The sequence below is a fragment of the Ammospiza nelsoni genome, chromosome 6 (genome assembly GCF_027579445.1).
Source record: "Ammospiza nelsoni isolate bAmmNel1 chromosome 6, bAmmNel1.pri, whole genome shotgun sequence".
Lineage (NCBI taxonomy): Eukaryota > Metazoa > Chordata > Aves > Passeriformes > Passerellidae > Ammospiza > Ammospiza nelsoni.
Window position 1 is genome coordinate 30,165,518 of NC_080638.1, and position 16,807 is coordinate 30,182,324.

Sequence of the window (16,807 nt, forward strand, 5' to 3'; positions counted from 1 at the left end):
GTGAAGACCCCACCTGCAGTGCTGCATCCAGCTCTGGGGCTCTCAGCACAGGAAGCACAAGGACCTGTTGCAATAGTTTCAGAAGATGCCCACAAAAATGATCAAAGGGGTGGAGAACTTTTCCTGTGAGGAAAGCCTGAGAAGACAAGGCTCTAGGGAGACCTCACTGTGGCCTTTCAGTGCTTCAACAGGGCTTATGGAAAAGATGGTGACACACTTCATACTAAAGCTTGTACCAATAGGAGGGACTAATGGCTTTAAAACAAAGGAGGGTAGATTTAGGCTAGATGCAACAAAGAAGTTTTTTTACAACGACAATGGTAAGACACTGGAAGAGGTTGCCCAGAGACATGGTAGATGTCCTGTCCCTGGAATATTCAGTCAGGTTGGACAGGTCTCTGAGCAATCTGATCTAGTTGATGTTCCTGCTTATTGCAGGGCTGCTGGACCTAGACAACCTTCAAAAGTCTCTTCTAACCCAAACTATTCTGTGATTCTATGACTTTGCTCTGCTTGTCTCCCACCACTGACTGCAGAGAACCCTACGGAACTACAGATCACTGCTCACTGCAGCAACCTATTGGCTCATGCTGAGCTCTGAGCTTCATTGGGTAACCAGATAACCAGCTACTGCTACCCAGAAAAAACATGGTGGTGTGTGGCGGAAGACAGGTCCCTTTATGTGACTGGGGAAGAGCCTGCACTATTCAATGCAGCCACTGGCCTTTCTCCAGAAGGTTTGGGTTTTGAAAGCCTTCTGTTGCTGTCGCTTACTTGGGGAGGGAGGGGGCATTCAGGGAGAAACAACTGCCTTGTGAGCAGGTTTTCTGCCCTTCATCAGTGCTGGCGAGTATCTATCCTGCTGCCCCAGGACTGCACACAGAAGCCCTGTGGGCAAGTAATTCTCTCACCCAGAAGAGGCCATGGTAAGCAGGGCAGTCCATTCTGCAGGCACTTCATTTTGTGCAGAAGAGAGTTTGTGTGTTGTAGCTTGGGCAGTTAATTAAGAACTGAGAGCGCTTTTCCTGGGGCAATGTGCTTGTTCCTTAGAAAGGGTGGTTGATATTATTTATGGCTTGCATTGATCTAACATCTTGCTGCCAAGGAGAGAAGTCCTACTTTACCCTCCCTGCATTGACACTAGCCCTGGCAGCCCTCTGAGCTGGCTCTGCTCCCTGAGCTGGCAGAGGCAACCTCTTTATGTCCCAGGGGAACAGAAACTGGGAGCAAGAGGACCCCTTGACTGGGAGCCATTGCAGTGGGAGCAGAGAGCTGTTGGATCACATTGGCTCCAAGGTGCAAACTTCCATTTGGTGCTAAAAGAGGTGAGATGAAACCTGCTTAAAACATTGATCTGGCTTCTCGGCATACACAAATAACAATGAAGCTGTTTATGGCATTATTGTCCTGCAGTACACCTGCCTCATTATCTAGGCAGAATGGGCTGTCCAAAACTCTGTTTCATTCATGCACAACAGGAAGCATGTAAGGCAAGAAACGTGGGCCAAAGAGACATATAATTAAGTAATGAACCACCATTGTAGCAAACAGGCATTGACTGTCAAAGTTAAGGAGGAAACCACAACTTTTTAAGTGCTTGAATTTGGAGTGCTTCCACCAGGAAATATATCCTTTTGCATGTAGCTCTTAATGTAATTTTGGTTTTACTATGAGAAACTGCCTCCAAAAAATGATTTACAATACCAAACCAATGCCCAGTTGTGCACAAGTTTATATGAGGGTGCATTATCGTGCCCCCCTTTGATAAACGGTTGGGTGTTTTCGCTAATTGATCTTGTGCTGCCTGCACCACTTTAGGGCCAACGAGTGCTGCCAGCACCTCCTGTAGCTCTGGTTAATGGATATGAATTTCTGCACATGTGCCAACTAGCATCTTGGCACAGGTCTTGAGGCCTGAGACTTTGAACTGAAACACTTGTAGTGATCAGTAGTGTCACGTAAGTACTTTTGTGGATCAGATCTCTCCTGTTCCTATTTCCATGATCTGGAAAACATGAGTTTTGTGCACACACAGCATCACTGAGTATCAAGGTTCATTGTTTTATTTCTGAATATTTGGTATTTTTCTTAAATCCCTTGCCTGTGAAGAATAGGAACATCTTAAATTCCAACATCAAAACCAAAAAAGTGTGGATTATTCCAAACCTAACTTGATTTGGTTGTAAAGAAAAACTCATAGCCAGGGTGGAGCCTGTGGGTGCAGTAGCAGAAGGCACCATTCCTAGTGCCCACTCTCCCTCTTCAGCCACTTGCCTCAGTACCAAAGGACACAAAGTGGTTTTAACACCTCTGCACAAGTCCAGGATTTAGAGACAGGAAATTGGCCAATTACAGGAATTACAGATTCGTGCAGGCACATCGTGCATGACAGTGCCAGGCAGAAAGCGGGTCTTCAGTGGCAATGAATGGCACCCAGCAAGGCACCTGTCCCACACCCTTTCCCTGAGGAATTGTCCTTCTGGAAGGCCCCACAGCCCCACCAGCCGGGCAGAACCTGCAGGCACTGGGAGTGGATGAGCTGGGCACCAGGCAGCTGCTATGGGCAGCCGCAGGCTGTGCCCTGGGCGATGCTCCAGGCACACACAGCAGCTCCAGACGTGCGGGGCGCAGGGGGCTGGCGTGCACTAATGCACCAGCGCACGCCTTTGCTGGGGGTGCTGCTGCAGAGGCTGCGAGCGACCCTCCAGCTTCATCCTATCACCAAGGACTACACTGCTGCTGGAAAGCTGCTGCTTCAAGCCTGACACTATAAAAATCCTGACAGGCATCACCTGTACTTTGGTGCAGCTTGTATTTAGAAAAGCCGGATAACAAGGAATCGTGGCTTCGCTTGTGATCCTGATTCCTCGCTGCAGTGATGCTGTGACTTGAGTCTGGGGGCAGCAGTCAGGGGCTCTCTGAGAGCATGCTGCCTGCACAGCCTGCTCCCAAAGTCTCTGCCTGGCTCCTTGGCTGCACTGGCTTCCAACCAGCAAGGACAATACATGTCACTAGTTTTTAACACAGATGGAGTATTTATAGTTTTGTATTTTCTTCTATAGCTTAATTAGCAATATAATTTCCTGTAGCTCTCCATGTACTTGTGGGAATGGAGGAGAATGGCAATTACTGTGGAAAGCCAGGGGCAGTGGGGGAGAAGAAGGAAACAGAGAGACACAGACACAGAGCCATTTCTTTGCAAGTGGCATAACAGGGAGATGGCTCTGAGCTGCTGCCAGCGGAGGGGACTGTCTGCAGTGGGTTTATGGAGGAGTAATGACTCATTTCGACTTCAGGAAGGTTCCCGTATGGCAGAGGCAGAAATCGCATACATATTGAAATAAACTAGCTTCAGTCTGCATTGCCATCATGGCCTGCATCAGCACTACTTTCATATTTAAACAAAAAGGATCTAAACAATACTATAAAGGAAATCTGAACAGCTGTCAATGCCCTAAAATAATCATGTTACCATAAGTGTTCAAAGGCCATATTGTCTAAGGAGCTGTACAAACATAAAAAAACCAGATTTGTGTGCTGAATGTAGCCTATGGCAAAGTACAATGAGAGAGGAGAAGGAAAAAATGAAAAGCAGTGATACAGGGAAGGAGGTCCAGAGCAAAGAGTTCATGAGGCAGTGCTCCTGTGGTGAAAACAGCCTAAGTATCTCCCCTTCCCCAGGGCAGGTATTTCTCACAGAAAACCCTTTTCCGGTCTCCAGCTCTGTCACAAGCAACCTGACTTATGCTGGCACATGGGATGATTAAATCACTCCAAAGGCTTTTCTCCTGACCCCTGTGAAGTGCATGGGCTGCAAAGAGGCCTCCACCTCAGAGGTGTGGCTCTGCTACTGTAGGGAAAGGTGCTACTACTGCACTTTGGATTTTCTTTGGACATGTTCATGGAGCTAGGCTGCTTTGCTGGCAGGCTTCTAGCTCAGTGTTTACTGAGTTAATTCATAAATCCTGCCTCCCCCCAAAAATGAGAAAAATCTGAAGCCTCCATCTACATCAGTATTAGAAAAATCTTATAGCACAACATATATATACACACACACATATATATATATATGTGAATTGCCTCCCACAACACTTCTCTCTCATGAGGTGGATAAAACTGTTTTCATCTATGAGAAGGCACAAAAAGGGAGGTGGAAACAATTAAAATTAACCAAAAGTCACCATAGCAGCAGAGTTTTGACAGCAATCCTGCACCCTGTGCCTTGCTGCTCAGCTTCAACCTCTGCACAGGCACGTTCTCCCACAGCATTCCTGGCCCGTGCTACAGCAGCTGCCAGCTGAGTGAGAATTCATATTTTAAGCTTTTCTTGTGCAGTTATGTGTTTTACTTGACTCTTTTGGAATTGTCTACACAATGAAGGCACAGCTCCCTTCACTGCTGCCTTTCACATTCTCCCAAATGTCATTTAGAGCCGCAAGAAAACGTTTAGAGAACAGTTTAGGAAAGGTGAGCCATCTGCATGTTTATGAAAGAGAGAGAGACCTGGTAAAGCCATGCTTGCCCCCAGGCATTGTTTGCAAAACCGTTTCAGGATGAAAAGGAAAAGGCAGTTTCAGTGAACGTGTGAGTGCCCTGTAGCAAATCCTCAAGCTGGGAAAGCTGGACTCAGGCGGGAACACTGAGTTACAGCTACAATTTTCTTCCTGCTCATGCAACCCACATGCTTTGTGCCTAAATCTCTGTGTGATGCCTGGTTTGCTGCAGACATCCCAGGTCACAGCTCTGCAAGGCAGCCTTCATTTCAGGAGTGTCTGTATAGATACATATGCACACACTTATACAGAACAGTAGGTCCTGGGAACACTTTAGCAAACCCAGGACTGCCCCTGCACTACTCTGAAAGGTCCAAGGGACAAACCACAAGGCTGAATGATTGTCCTGCCCCAAATGTTTTCTGCAGCTGGGCAAGCAAAGGCTCTCGGCTTGAACACACTGCCCAGATTATGCTTTTCATGGTGTGTGTAAACTTCCTCTCCTTGTCCTCCATCCCCCCACTCCTGACCACAGAAACACCTCAGCCTGTGACAAACTAGAGCTAGAGGCAGTTTCCCAAGGCACAGACAGGGACAGACGTGCCTTGGGCACATCAGGCATGGAGATGGCACTTTGGCCATCTTTAAGCAGCAGCACTGAGGCTGCAGGTCCCTTTGGAGGGGCAGCTGGGCCACAGGCAGCCCACCCACCTGGAGAAGGGCAAGAGGTGCTGGGAGTGAGGGTGCCAGTGGTGGGAGCTAGGCAGCATTTTAGGCTTCTTTCAAGGCACTCTTTATATAGCTGGTTACATAAGGCTATGCAATTTGGCTCCTGTTGGGAAAAAAACGTGGGTGTAGGAGTACTGGTACACCAAACCTGACTGTAAAAGTCATCTGTGGGGTTTGGGTTTTCTTTCCCTGTCATTCTCCACTAATCTCTAGAACAGCCACTGCTAAATACCTAATAAAAAAGAGAATACACTAGCAGTAAGTCATAGTGTGCCTCCAAAACCTGAGCTGGCAGCTGGAGAATATTCCCCATACAGTTTTCCAGACATGACCACGCCAAAGGCTCACATGGGCAGCACCACAGCGTTTACCCCATTGCTGCAGTGGAGGTACCAGGCATGGAAGAGGGTGACAATGAGCTCAGGGGGGCTCATCAGCACCCACCCCTGAGGAGCTGTAGTAACCAGGGATGAGAGAAGCAAGGGGCTGTTCCCCTCCCTCCTTTTCCCCCTGGTGCTGACAGTTCCCTGGCCACAGAAAAGGGTAAGCATAGGTTTTTGGCCTTAGAACAACAGTGGAGAAAGCACCACTTCCCCCAGACTTGACACTGATACGTATTTACATGTGTGTTTCATGCCCAAGATGAAGTCCAGCTCTGCTGCGCCACCGCGCATCACCGCTGCCGTCTCCTTCGGGGAACGCGTTTTCCATAATGGAAATCAATTGTGTTGAAAATAGTCAGGGAGCTGAGCAGTGTAACAGCAGGCACAGACAAACACCATCGCGGGCAGCGCCACGCTCCCAGCCAGTTACTCATTGCACTCGCAGCTCTCCTGACACGCTGCACCACGCCAGGCGAGGCCATGCAGGGGCTGGGCGCTCACTGGGATCATCCTGCACACACCCAGCGCTCCAAGGGGCTACAGCAGCAAGGCTGAGGGGGTGGCGAGGCTCAGGCAGAGATGTACAGGGCTGTCATTTCACTGAATCACCCCTCAGGCAAGTCCCACTTGGTTGTTTGAAATCAGGCTTAGTTGATGATCAGCTTTGCTGTTTCTGATGTCTCGAGCCTCTGATTTCTCACACCCAGCAGGTACCTCATCTCTCATTTTATTAAGGGGCTTATGAGAAAGAGACATTTTAACAAGGCCCCTAGTGAATGGAGGAAGAGCAGCAATTTAAAGGACGATAGGTTTGGATTAGATATTAGGAAGAAATTCTTTTTCTGCACGTACTGTATTCACCTCCCCCCAGACCCCTCTGCTTGGCCTGCCCATCAACACACTTGACCACAGTGCCTGCCAGCCCATTTTCCTGCTGCCAGCTCACAGGGAGCCATGTCTAAGGTCTGAGACATCCTTGTTTTTCAGTTTGGCATAATGCAGAGTGCATTAGGATCAAGGAAGCCAGCACCTGTGAGAAGAGACAGCACTAACATCTTATGAAAGTGTCTCTGCTGGTGATATTTGAGTCAAATGGGCACCCTCTGCATGGGCAGGTCTTCCATCTGTTGTGTGGACTCTCCAGCCCAGATAAGGATTAGATGCCACCTGAGAGCTTGCATCTGGATAACTTGTACTGGTTGGGTACCTGCGTGGGGTAGGATGGCTTGAGTTGCAGAAGGACCTTCAGAGATTAGTAGATCCAACACCCCTTCCACAAGACTGGGCTGCTCAGAGCACAACAGATGGTTTTGAAGCTCATGTAAAGTACCAGAAAAGCAGATCACCCAGGCCACAGCCAAGAATCAATTTCAGGGATCATTTTCATAGATTCAGTGACAAAAGACAAGAGTACTGCAGGAAGCTACCACCCAGAGGTTTCCAAGCCTTAGGCAAAGGTAAGTGAAGAGCACTAAAACCGGGGTGCAGCAAGGAGGTTACCTTGTTATTCATAGGAAAGATCCTGAGAAGGTAAGAAATAGAAGCTCCAGGCTCTACCATGGCTGGGAAAGAGAGCTTGGGAGGGAGGCCTTTGCAGATCAAGGGGATGAAACAAGCCCAGTCTCACTGTAGATGTACACAACACTGATGGACCTAAACTCTCCATTAGTAGCAAAAAATAGGGATTACAAGAAGCATGAGGCTGTGGTATATAATTGCCCTAAATATATCTGAGCACTGCTTCTTCCAGAGACAGCTGCTGTCTTGTTGCCTGCAGAGGGACAAGCTACCAGTTTTGCTTTCCACACCTCTGAGTGATGGGCAGAACTTACAAACGTGGCAGCAAAAACAGAGGATACAAAAGGCACTGGCTTTCTCCTTCAGAGGAAGTCAGGGAGCACAGAGGGCTCACTGCTCCAGGTGCTGTAAACACAATGGTACAAGAGAGAAAAAGTTAATGTACCACAGCAATGACAGTGCAGGGAGGTGGAGCTGTCTGTTCCAAACCTCTGATACTCCCACAATGAGAAAAGGAGGAGGGCTGGAACAGTTCCTGTTGCTGGTGAACATCGCTAAGGTCGCTCTGTCCCTTTCAGCCACTGCTGGAACATGTAAAATGTGCTCCACTAGCAAGGTAAAAATTGTTTTCTACAAAGACAGCATTGACTTCCTGGCAACAATCTCCTGCCTGCCTTTTCTGGCACCTGCATCAGACAGCACAAGTAGGCTCGCAGGAGAGCTTCGTAAGTGCCCAGGTCCCAAGCATTTGTTTCCACAGCTGAAGTCAAAGACACTGAATGCTGTGCAAGGTCACGGTACACTGCTCTGAGCCATCGTGTAATGCCTGCCACAGCAGAACGGATGTGAGGTCCAAACAAGCAGGAGAGGCTACTCAGAGCCTCAGGTGACATTTCTACTGCAGTTGCAGTATGGATACTTATTCGGGTTGCAGGATTTAGACATGCATTCCTAAGAACCACATGTGGAACCAGCAGCTATTTCATTCCCAGCATCACAAAGGGGTAAGAACACTGTGCCCTTTAAACCAAGGTGTAATTTGTCATTTTACCTGAGTGTGACAATGGACCATAATATATACAATACACTGAGTAAAAGAAAGGTGCCCATTATGATTTTTTTTAGTAATTTCTAAGACTGATGTCTGCTAAATCAGAATTACAATCAAAATTAATTTGCACTTTTGAGGAGTTCACCTCTAATTCACTTTGACATAGGGCGATTACTAGAAAGAGGCTGAAAAATTATATTAGGTCTGCCTCCTCCATTTCCTTCAGCTTCTGGAGAGTCAGAAGCGGTCTTTCTCTTTGCTTATCTGTGTTTTCCCCAATATCTTTGTCTTCCTTTTTTTTTCCCCTCTTCTTACCCCCCGGTCATGGGATCACTGACGTGAAAGAAAATAATTAGGCGGGTGGGCGTCTTCCTTTCTTTGTGATATCTTAATAGACATTATGAAATAGTGCAAAAGAAAAAAAAAATCACAGACAAATTCATTCATCCATCGCTCCCTCCTGTGCAGAGGGAAGGACACGGGGCCGCGCAGGTTCCGGAGCGGCCCAGCAGCGCAGACTCACCGGTCGCTTTAGCGGGAACAGATTGATGCTGCGGTGAGAGTGGGAATTGAAGCGGCATCTTTGGGAGCACAACCCCAAGGCAAGGCGGGAGCAGAGGAGCGGCCGGAAAGGCAGGTGCGGCTCCCACGGCGCCCGCGGCCCGCACAGGCCCAGCGCCCGCCGGCCCCGCTCCCTCACACCGGGCCCGCCGTTCTCCGGCGCCCCCTGCCGGCCACGGCCGCCCCGCCGTGACCCGGCCGCGCCGGTTTCCTCGGCACAGCCCCGGTACACGGCACAGCTCCGGGACACGGCACAGCCCCGGTACAGGGTACAGTCCCCGCAGGAGCAGCTCCAAGGCGGCAGAGTAGCGCTCGGGTGCCGCGGGTTCGCACCGGCAGCTCGGCGAGCCACCGCAGCAGCAGCGCTCTACCAAGTCACGGGGCTCTGCCCCAAGAGCTCGGAGAGAAACACAAACCACTTTCTGAGGAACAGAGGAAAATCCACTGATTCAACCAAGGAGACGTATAAAGTCCCACTACTCAAGCACCATCTTTCTACATGAGAATTATGAGTCATAGAAAGTCCGGGTAAAAATAGGATAGAGGACCATCTCTGGCAATACAAGGAAGCCATGCAATAGGCATTCCACTCACCCAGACCAAGTGTGTGTTGTAGAAGCAAAGACATTGCTCCCAGGTCCTTGACAGGCACACCAGGATACATTGTCTTGGAGTAAGCGAACTGGATGTCTCTCAGGCCAAACTCCCTAAGAAATAGCTTCCAACCACTAACCAGGGCTCCAGTTCCCCAACTTTTACCAGTTGCAGGCCATCTGCTGATACCAACAGCAAGAAACGGTGGACCACAGCAACAATCTTAGCCATTGCCAGCCCTACAGCAGTCTGGAAGTGCTGCTCCTCTTTTTTTTGATATTGTCAGCTGAAAGCTCAGCTGCCTCAAAAACACAGCAGTTACAAAACTTTTAATCTTTTGAGACTCACTTGCTCACATTAAAAAATACAAGTTGTTTTTCCTTAGGAACACTTGCTCTATGTTCTTCTCTCTCATTCAACTATGGGTCAAGTGTCACAGGCAAGCAGATGCTTGGTTTAGGTTTTACACAAAGGAAACATCGAATCTTTAAAGTCACAGTTCTCCAAATCACCATTGTTTATGTTAGAAGTGATCTTTTAAACTGTAAGGTACAAGATAATGTTGTCTCTGTACAAGTGTGAAATATTTGAGGGAATGGACAGACAGCAGCTGACTATTTTTAAACTAGCATCACTGTACCAAAAAGTGTTTAATGTAAACATAGTCATCAGGAGGACTTCACACAAAGCCACACTTGGCTATCAGATCCAGGATGGCAGACAATTAGAAATGACTGATTAAACCACTTTAGGTAAGGTGTTCCCCAGCAAAGTATGATGAGTGAAAAATTACTGAGGACAAAGACAGTACAAAGAGTGTTCTGGGCTTTGAAAAACATTCAAGAGAAGGGAAATCACTGATAGAGAAAATGCTACAACAAAGACAAAACATTTTAACTGCAGAAGAGAGGGCATGTGACACTTTGTTATGCAAAAGCATGGAAACCGGGATGATGCTGGCAGTAAAACAGCAATAGGTAAGGTTATTCTTTGCATATCTACAAAAGACAATTTTTAAACAAGAGAATCCTTCATTAGAGGATTATTTGAGTAAACTTAAAACAGTCCTTATAGGGAATTTGTGAAAATGACATCTTAAGAGAATGTAATTGTGCAATAAATGACAACAAATGAAAAAAGGTTCTTTTATTTCTCAGTGTTTCTCCACTGTCAGTACTGTCCTTTTGCTGCAACACGTTGCAAAAACTCTCTGTCTTTTCCATTTTAAACAGCTACAATATTTACAGGCTGTTTCCAATAACACACGCAGACACACACACTCACAGACACGCAGGTACATATATCCCTATCCCTGGCAAGGTAACCTTTTGCTGGTAGAGGCAATACATATTTTCATTGTCCATTAAAAACCAAAGCCATCCTCTCATTTATGCTCTACTCCCCTCTCCATTTCCTAACCAGCAGCTATTGTCAGGCTTTCAAGGGCATCTGTGTAAGAAGTTACATATCCAGCTATTTGATTGCCATCTTTCAAAGTTGTGGCCTAAGTGTACTGGGCTTATCTATTCAAACTGTACATAACAGAAGTCATAAAAATTGTTCATATTCAAATGTTCTTGACCAAGTGATGTAGGTATACTCCCAAAATCTTTTGGGGCAGCCATCTTAATCACCTTTTTAGAAATATGCATATCATGCTGGGGTGAAACAAGTCACATGCTTTACCTTCCACCAAGGTGTTATGTACCCACTTTTTTACTAAGGCACCAGGAATTACCAGTATAATTTCTGAAAGAGTCCAGCGCCACTGAATGTACTACATTAGAATATCAAACAGCAAGCCAGACAAGAAAAGAATAGATGCCTATATAATAGGTATAAAATTCCTTAATAAAATTAAGTACATAAAACCTGTGGTGGTACAACCCCAAATCCAATATAAGTTGAATAATATTGTTAATGGTAAGAAATGCAATTTATCCAGCTTCATTTTGTGAATTGAGTTCTGTAATTGAGAAAGGTCTTTAAAGCAGTGTCTGTGTTATCTACACTCCTAGGTAGCATGGTGGTGTGTGCATTATCAGAGAAAGCTGAATCAATCATAAGGCATCTCTCCCCCCCTTGCCCAAATCCAGACAAAGCTTTATAGCCTCTTGCCAAAGGCATAGACCTGTGCCATGTCTGCATCTCACCAGTCATCCAGGCTTCTCAAAGAGTTCTTCAGTTCCCAAAGGCATTGTGACCATGGGATGAGGAATGACTGGTGATGACTTGACTGGAAAACTGACATCACCACTCAGAAACATGCCAGATGTCCCATGCTGCAGGACCACTCAGCCTACATGGAAATACCTCAAGAAATCATCATCTTCCCCAAACTCTGAAACCATTCACACATGCTGGATCATGAGAGAGATCCCCAGAATCCAGCACTAGCATCATCCACTGCAAGTAGCACAGAAGTCTAGGTGTCATCAGTGGTGCCACATACACAGTTCTAGGTTTTTGGTTTTTTTAGTCAGAACATTTAAAAAGATTTCACAGAGAAGTGAAATGAGAAAAGGTTTTAAAACATCATGTAGTAGCCATTTTTACTAATGACATTACCTGCTTAACAGAGTTTTCAAGCCCTTTTCTGCAACTGAATGTTTTAGGGAGAAGTTCTTACATATGTACACATAGATACAACCTCCAAAGAAATCTAAGAAAGAAAATAGATTGGAGTCTACCTGGAAGCTACAACAGTAGGACTTAAATGGAATGCTCTTATGGCAAGAGAATATCACAATGCAAGGGGACAGAGTAAAAGCAAACATCTCTAAGACTTTTCATAAAAGTCTAGAAAGATCTAAAAAATTCTGCTCTATGGTAAGGTTCAATTTGGACTGACAGGACTAATTTGAAAATACCCATCTTTTCCATCCTTACAACAGCAGAAAAATATTACACATCAAGACAAAGGCCAAGAAAATAAAACAAAAGATGAAATAACTTTTATCTAGAACAGAGGTTTCCAAAGACAGGTCTATCCTGTGGCCAAGAAGGCCAATGGTATCCTGGCCTGTGTGGCCAGCAGGACCAGGGCTGAGATCATCCCCCTGTACTCAGAAGGGTTAGGTCCCACCCTGAATGCTGTGTCCTGTTCTGGGCCCCCCAAATTAGGAAGGACATTGAGATGCTGAAATGCATCCAGACAAGAGCAACAAGGCTGGTGAAGGGTCTGGAGTACAAATCCTATGAGAAGGCTGAGGGAGTTGCAGCTGTGCAGCCTGGAGAAGAGCAGGTGCAGGGGAACCCCTACCACTCTCAACTCCCTGAAAGGAGGGTGTAGCCAGGTGGGGATTGATCTCTTCTCCCAGGTAACCAGTGTCAGGACAAGAAGACCCAGTCTTAAGCTATGCCAGGGGAAGTTTAGGCTGGGCATTAGAAAGAAATTCTTCACAAAAAGAGTGACTGGGCATTGCAATGGGCTGCCCAGGGAGGTGGTGGAGTCACCATCCCTGGAGGTATTTAAAAGACTGGATGTGGCACTTTGTATGCACCATGGTCTAGTAGTTGACACAGCAGTGTTCAGTTATAGGTCAGACTCTATGACCTCAAAGGTAATTTTCAACCTAGTTAATTCTGTGTGATTCTGAGTTAGAAGAAAAACATTTTTGTGTCACTTGCACAGTAGAAACCAAAGATAAACTCTGTACAAACCAACATACAATTGTATGAATCTTAATGAGTTCAGGAAAATCTTTAGAGTTAATTTTCCAAAGCCTTATGGAAGAGTGAAATTTCAACTAGGTGGCTTCTGTTGAGCTGATCTGGAATAGGTATGAGCACTGTGTGAATGGCTTCACAAAAGATGTTAGCTGAATACCTGAAAGAAAATGTTAACCTGTTAGCTGTGCACATTAAAAATCCATCTCCTGAAGTCAACATACCAAAAGCCTTATGTTTTATAAAAAATAGAAATATTCAATAATTCTCTTGGCCTTAAAAAAGTCTCTTTCTTTCCCTATCTGCTGTTTGCCAATCTAATTCCAGGCAGATACACATATGCACTAAAATTTCCACATTAACAAGCCATTAATTCCTACCACATCTTTTACCAGCAATGGACATTGTCCTTACCTTACCCCAGAGAGTGTGAGAGATAGTTCAGTCAGGGTTAACGTACTGAAAGTTTTTTCAGTCAGCTTTAAAAAAAAACAAAGCAAAAAAATCTAACCTATATATTTTGGTTATCAGTCAAGGCTTCAGTCCAAGGGGGGAAAAAACCAACCCTGTGCAACTAACGTCAAACAGGGGCTTCTCCCTTTTAATGAAGCAATGTTCCTAGTGATACAGAAAACCAGTATTAATTAATTAAAGGTATCAATTAATTAAAAGTATTTACCTGAAAGGAAGGACTTAGAATAAAATCTTCACTAAAAGGCCTTCAATTCAAAACATATACATTTTCTTTGTTCCTGGTAGCAGCATTACCAGACCACTACAGAAGTTTCATCTTCTGTAGTACATTTTCATATATGCAGGAGATTAATTCAACTACTCTATAATGTGATACATATAAGGAATTTTGCTGTTCCACATAGTTTCAAGGGTGGCAGATCTGTGCATTTATACCATGATTAAATGGGACCATGTATGAATCAAGAGAAAAGTAATATGCAACTTTAGGATACACAGCATTTCGAGGACAAGTTTGCATAGTCTATGACGCAAGCAAGGTCCCAGTATCATTCACTGGGAACAGTAGCTGGAACTGAGTAGCTACCAGGCACACAGACTTACCCTTTCATGGCCAGATGGCATACAGTGACTTGAGCTGGAATACCAGTGTTTCTTAGGTAGCTGTTTCTTCCTTTTTTCTTATGCCATGTAATTTCACTCTTGCATTAGGTACATAATGGACAATGTTTCTCTGATGTCAGAGAATTAATTATAATAACCTCTGTGGTATATCAGAAGTCTCTTCTAATTACAACACATATAAAGAAGTGGAGGTGACTGGGAAGAAGATGGCTGCTCCCAAAAGCTAGAACTGTATGCAAATTCCCCACAGAGTCCTATATAATTACAGGTCAGAAACAGGAAACAATCACAACAGGTACATTTCTTTCTTACGGATTAAGAAAAGTGAGTCATAGGAACTGCAAGTCAAGAACAAACCAGTTTCCCTCTCACACTCCCATGATAGTTCTGAGTTACTTGTTTCCCTGAATACACACTTCTAAAAAAATACAATAAAACCTAAGATATGTAACACATGAATAATTCAACTTCACAGTTATAAATACTCAAATTACACTTACATAGAATATATAATCACAGAAAATAAAATTCAAGTCATAGAAAAGAATGAAGACTAAAGGGAAAGACAAGGCAAGGTGGTAAAAGTGATACAAGTTTAGGGCTGTGCCTTCTATAAAAGATCACTGAAAGCAGAAGTCAAGTTTTGTTGGGTTCTTTTTTCATTTTGTTTGGGAAGTTGTTACTGTTTTCTATTTTTTGTTTTGTTTGGGAAGTTGTTAATGTTTTTTCTTTTTAAATTGGATAGAATAAAATAAAACCTTCAAGAATATGTGAAGTAATCACGGACCTGCACCTTCCACTACAAAACTAAAACCACTGTGTTTGCCAGAAAAGAGACAATGAAACAACACAGCCAGCTCTGGGTGTAAAGAAGCAAAGTAGCCATGGCTAGTGAAGGGAAGACAGATGGAAAATCATATTGGGGCCCTCTTTAAAGCTAGATGTGTTGTACAGGCTTGAGGTACCACTGCCACCACAATAAAGTCTGATGTAGCACAGGGATACTCAGGTGCTTTTCTACACATTTGTTATTTTACCATTTATTGTGAAGAGGATGCAGCAAATGCACTTATACGAAATACAGAACATAGAACCAAACCCATGGCACAGCCCTTACCATCAACATGTATATGGAGAGGGAGGGGATTAATCCCAAAGGCAATTTAAATAATGGTATTTTATATACTTATATTTATATATATAAATAAATGTTCTCAGCAATCTCAGGGTTGTTTTTAGTGCATTGCTGTAAAAAAATTAGTGCAGTTCTCATTAATGTTTAGCTCATAAGGAATAAGAATCTATACATCTGTTCAGTCTCTTCTTGCCACACCTGAAACCCTTACACTGTTTCACCAAACTGAAGGTTTGTAGTCAATTTCATTAAAATAAGGTGGATGAATTCCACACACTCTGTGACAAGACATGGCAATTTTTGGCAAAACAATTAGAAAAATATGAGGTGCTCTGATCTTAGAACTGAAAAGTTTGTTGATTTAAAGCATTACGCAATGCATAACAAAATTTATAAACAAAAGATATGTCTCAACAAATCTATCCTTCATGCAAGTGTTTCTTCAGCAGCTAACAACTTAAAAAATTTTCTTACACTTGTTTATTTGGGGGAAGGGACTTAGAGAAATCTGTGTTTCAAGTCCTCTCCTACAACCGGACCAAAGTTCTGTGTCCTGGGAGCTGCTTCTTCTGGACCCCCTCTCTTCTGAATCATTAGAGAAGGGGAAGTTTCAGTCTCAGAGAGATTTACACTTCAGCCCCAAGTTCAAGGACTCCAGTTTCAACAACAGCAACATATTTATCTTCAATTTGAACCAGCAGGATGGTTTTATCTATATGTGACCGACTACTTGGATCTCTGCTGCAAGGCACCCAGCGGTGAATCACCTGGGGGAAAAAAAAACCAAAGTATAATAAACTGTAAGCTCCGCAGGGAGAGCTGTCATATCAAAGTTGTGGCTTATGATAACTCAAGACCTTTACAGGGCCAAAGCAAAGGTACAAGCAAAAATACAGGTGCTATATGACTTAGCTGCACATTTTTCAGTGACAGCATACCCATAGATAAGCTGCACATTGAAGTATTGCTGAAGATCTGCTTCTTAAAATCACAGTTAGATCTTTTACAACCATGAGAGCAGCCAGTCTGATTTAGATTTGAGTATGAACAACTTGACTCAAATCAAAACCAAACAGTTCATCCAAAGGGAGAAGCAACTATAAAAAGGGCACACATAGAGATTTGGGATATTTTGATGCTCAGTTTGTAATAATCTTAAAACACCTCAGTGTTGTGCAGCACCGAACCACAGTTCACCAGGAGTCAGGTGCAGACTACTGTCTCTTGCAAATTAAAGCTCTTGCCAGGATTTTGTTACCTATGCACTATGAATTCAAGGTTGATCTTCTAAACCAAGTTATTCAAAGATAATTTTAAATTAAAAATATTACAAAGAAGAAGGGGTTCAGAAACAGTGCTACAAATTATTGTATTGTACTTCCTTAGATCTACAGAACTCAGGTACTTTGATCTGCTACTTCCACAGATCTTGCCTGATACTGACTGACAGAAGGTCCCTTTTTCATACTTGTATGTCTCTATTTATCTGCCTCCTTAAAAACACACCCTTAACTTCTGGGCGCCCCAAAGGAACCCTAAGGATGCTCCATTAACATGGGTATAAGTGCCATCAGCT

The 16,807-nt window shown here is 44.4% G+C and overlaps 1 protein-coding gene across 2 annotated transcripts in view; it reads right to left on the reverse strand.

Moving 5' to 3' along the window:
- Nucleotides 1-10,462: 10,462 nt before the first annotated feature.
- Nucleotides 10,463-16,807, reverse strand: part of PCNX1 (pecanex 1) — an 88,848-nt gene continuing 82,503 nt past the window's right edge. For both annotated transcript variants that reach the window (XM_059473437.1, XM_059473435.1), the window contains one exon: nt 10,463-15,998. In XM_059473437.1, coding sequence (XP_059329420.1) covers nt 15,858-15,998 — 141 coding nt within the window. In that variant the 3' untranslated portion in view covers nt 10,463-15,857. The remainder of the gene's footprint in view (nt 15,999-16,807) is intronic.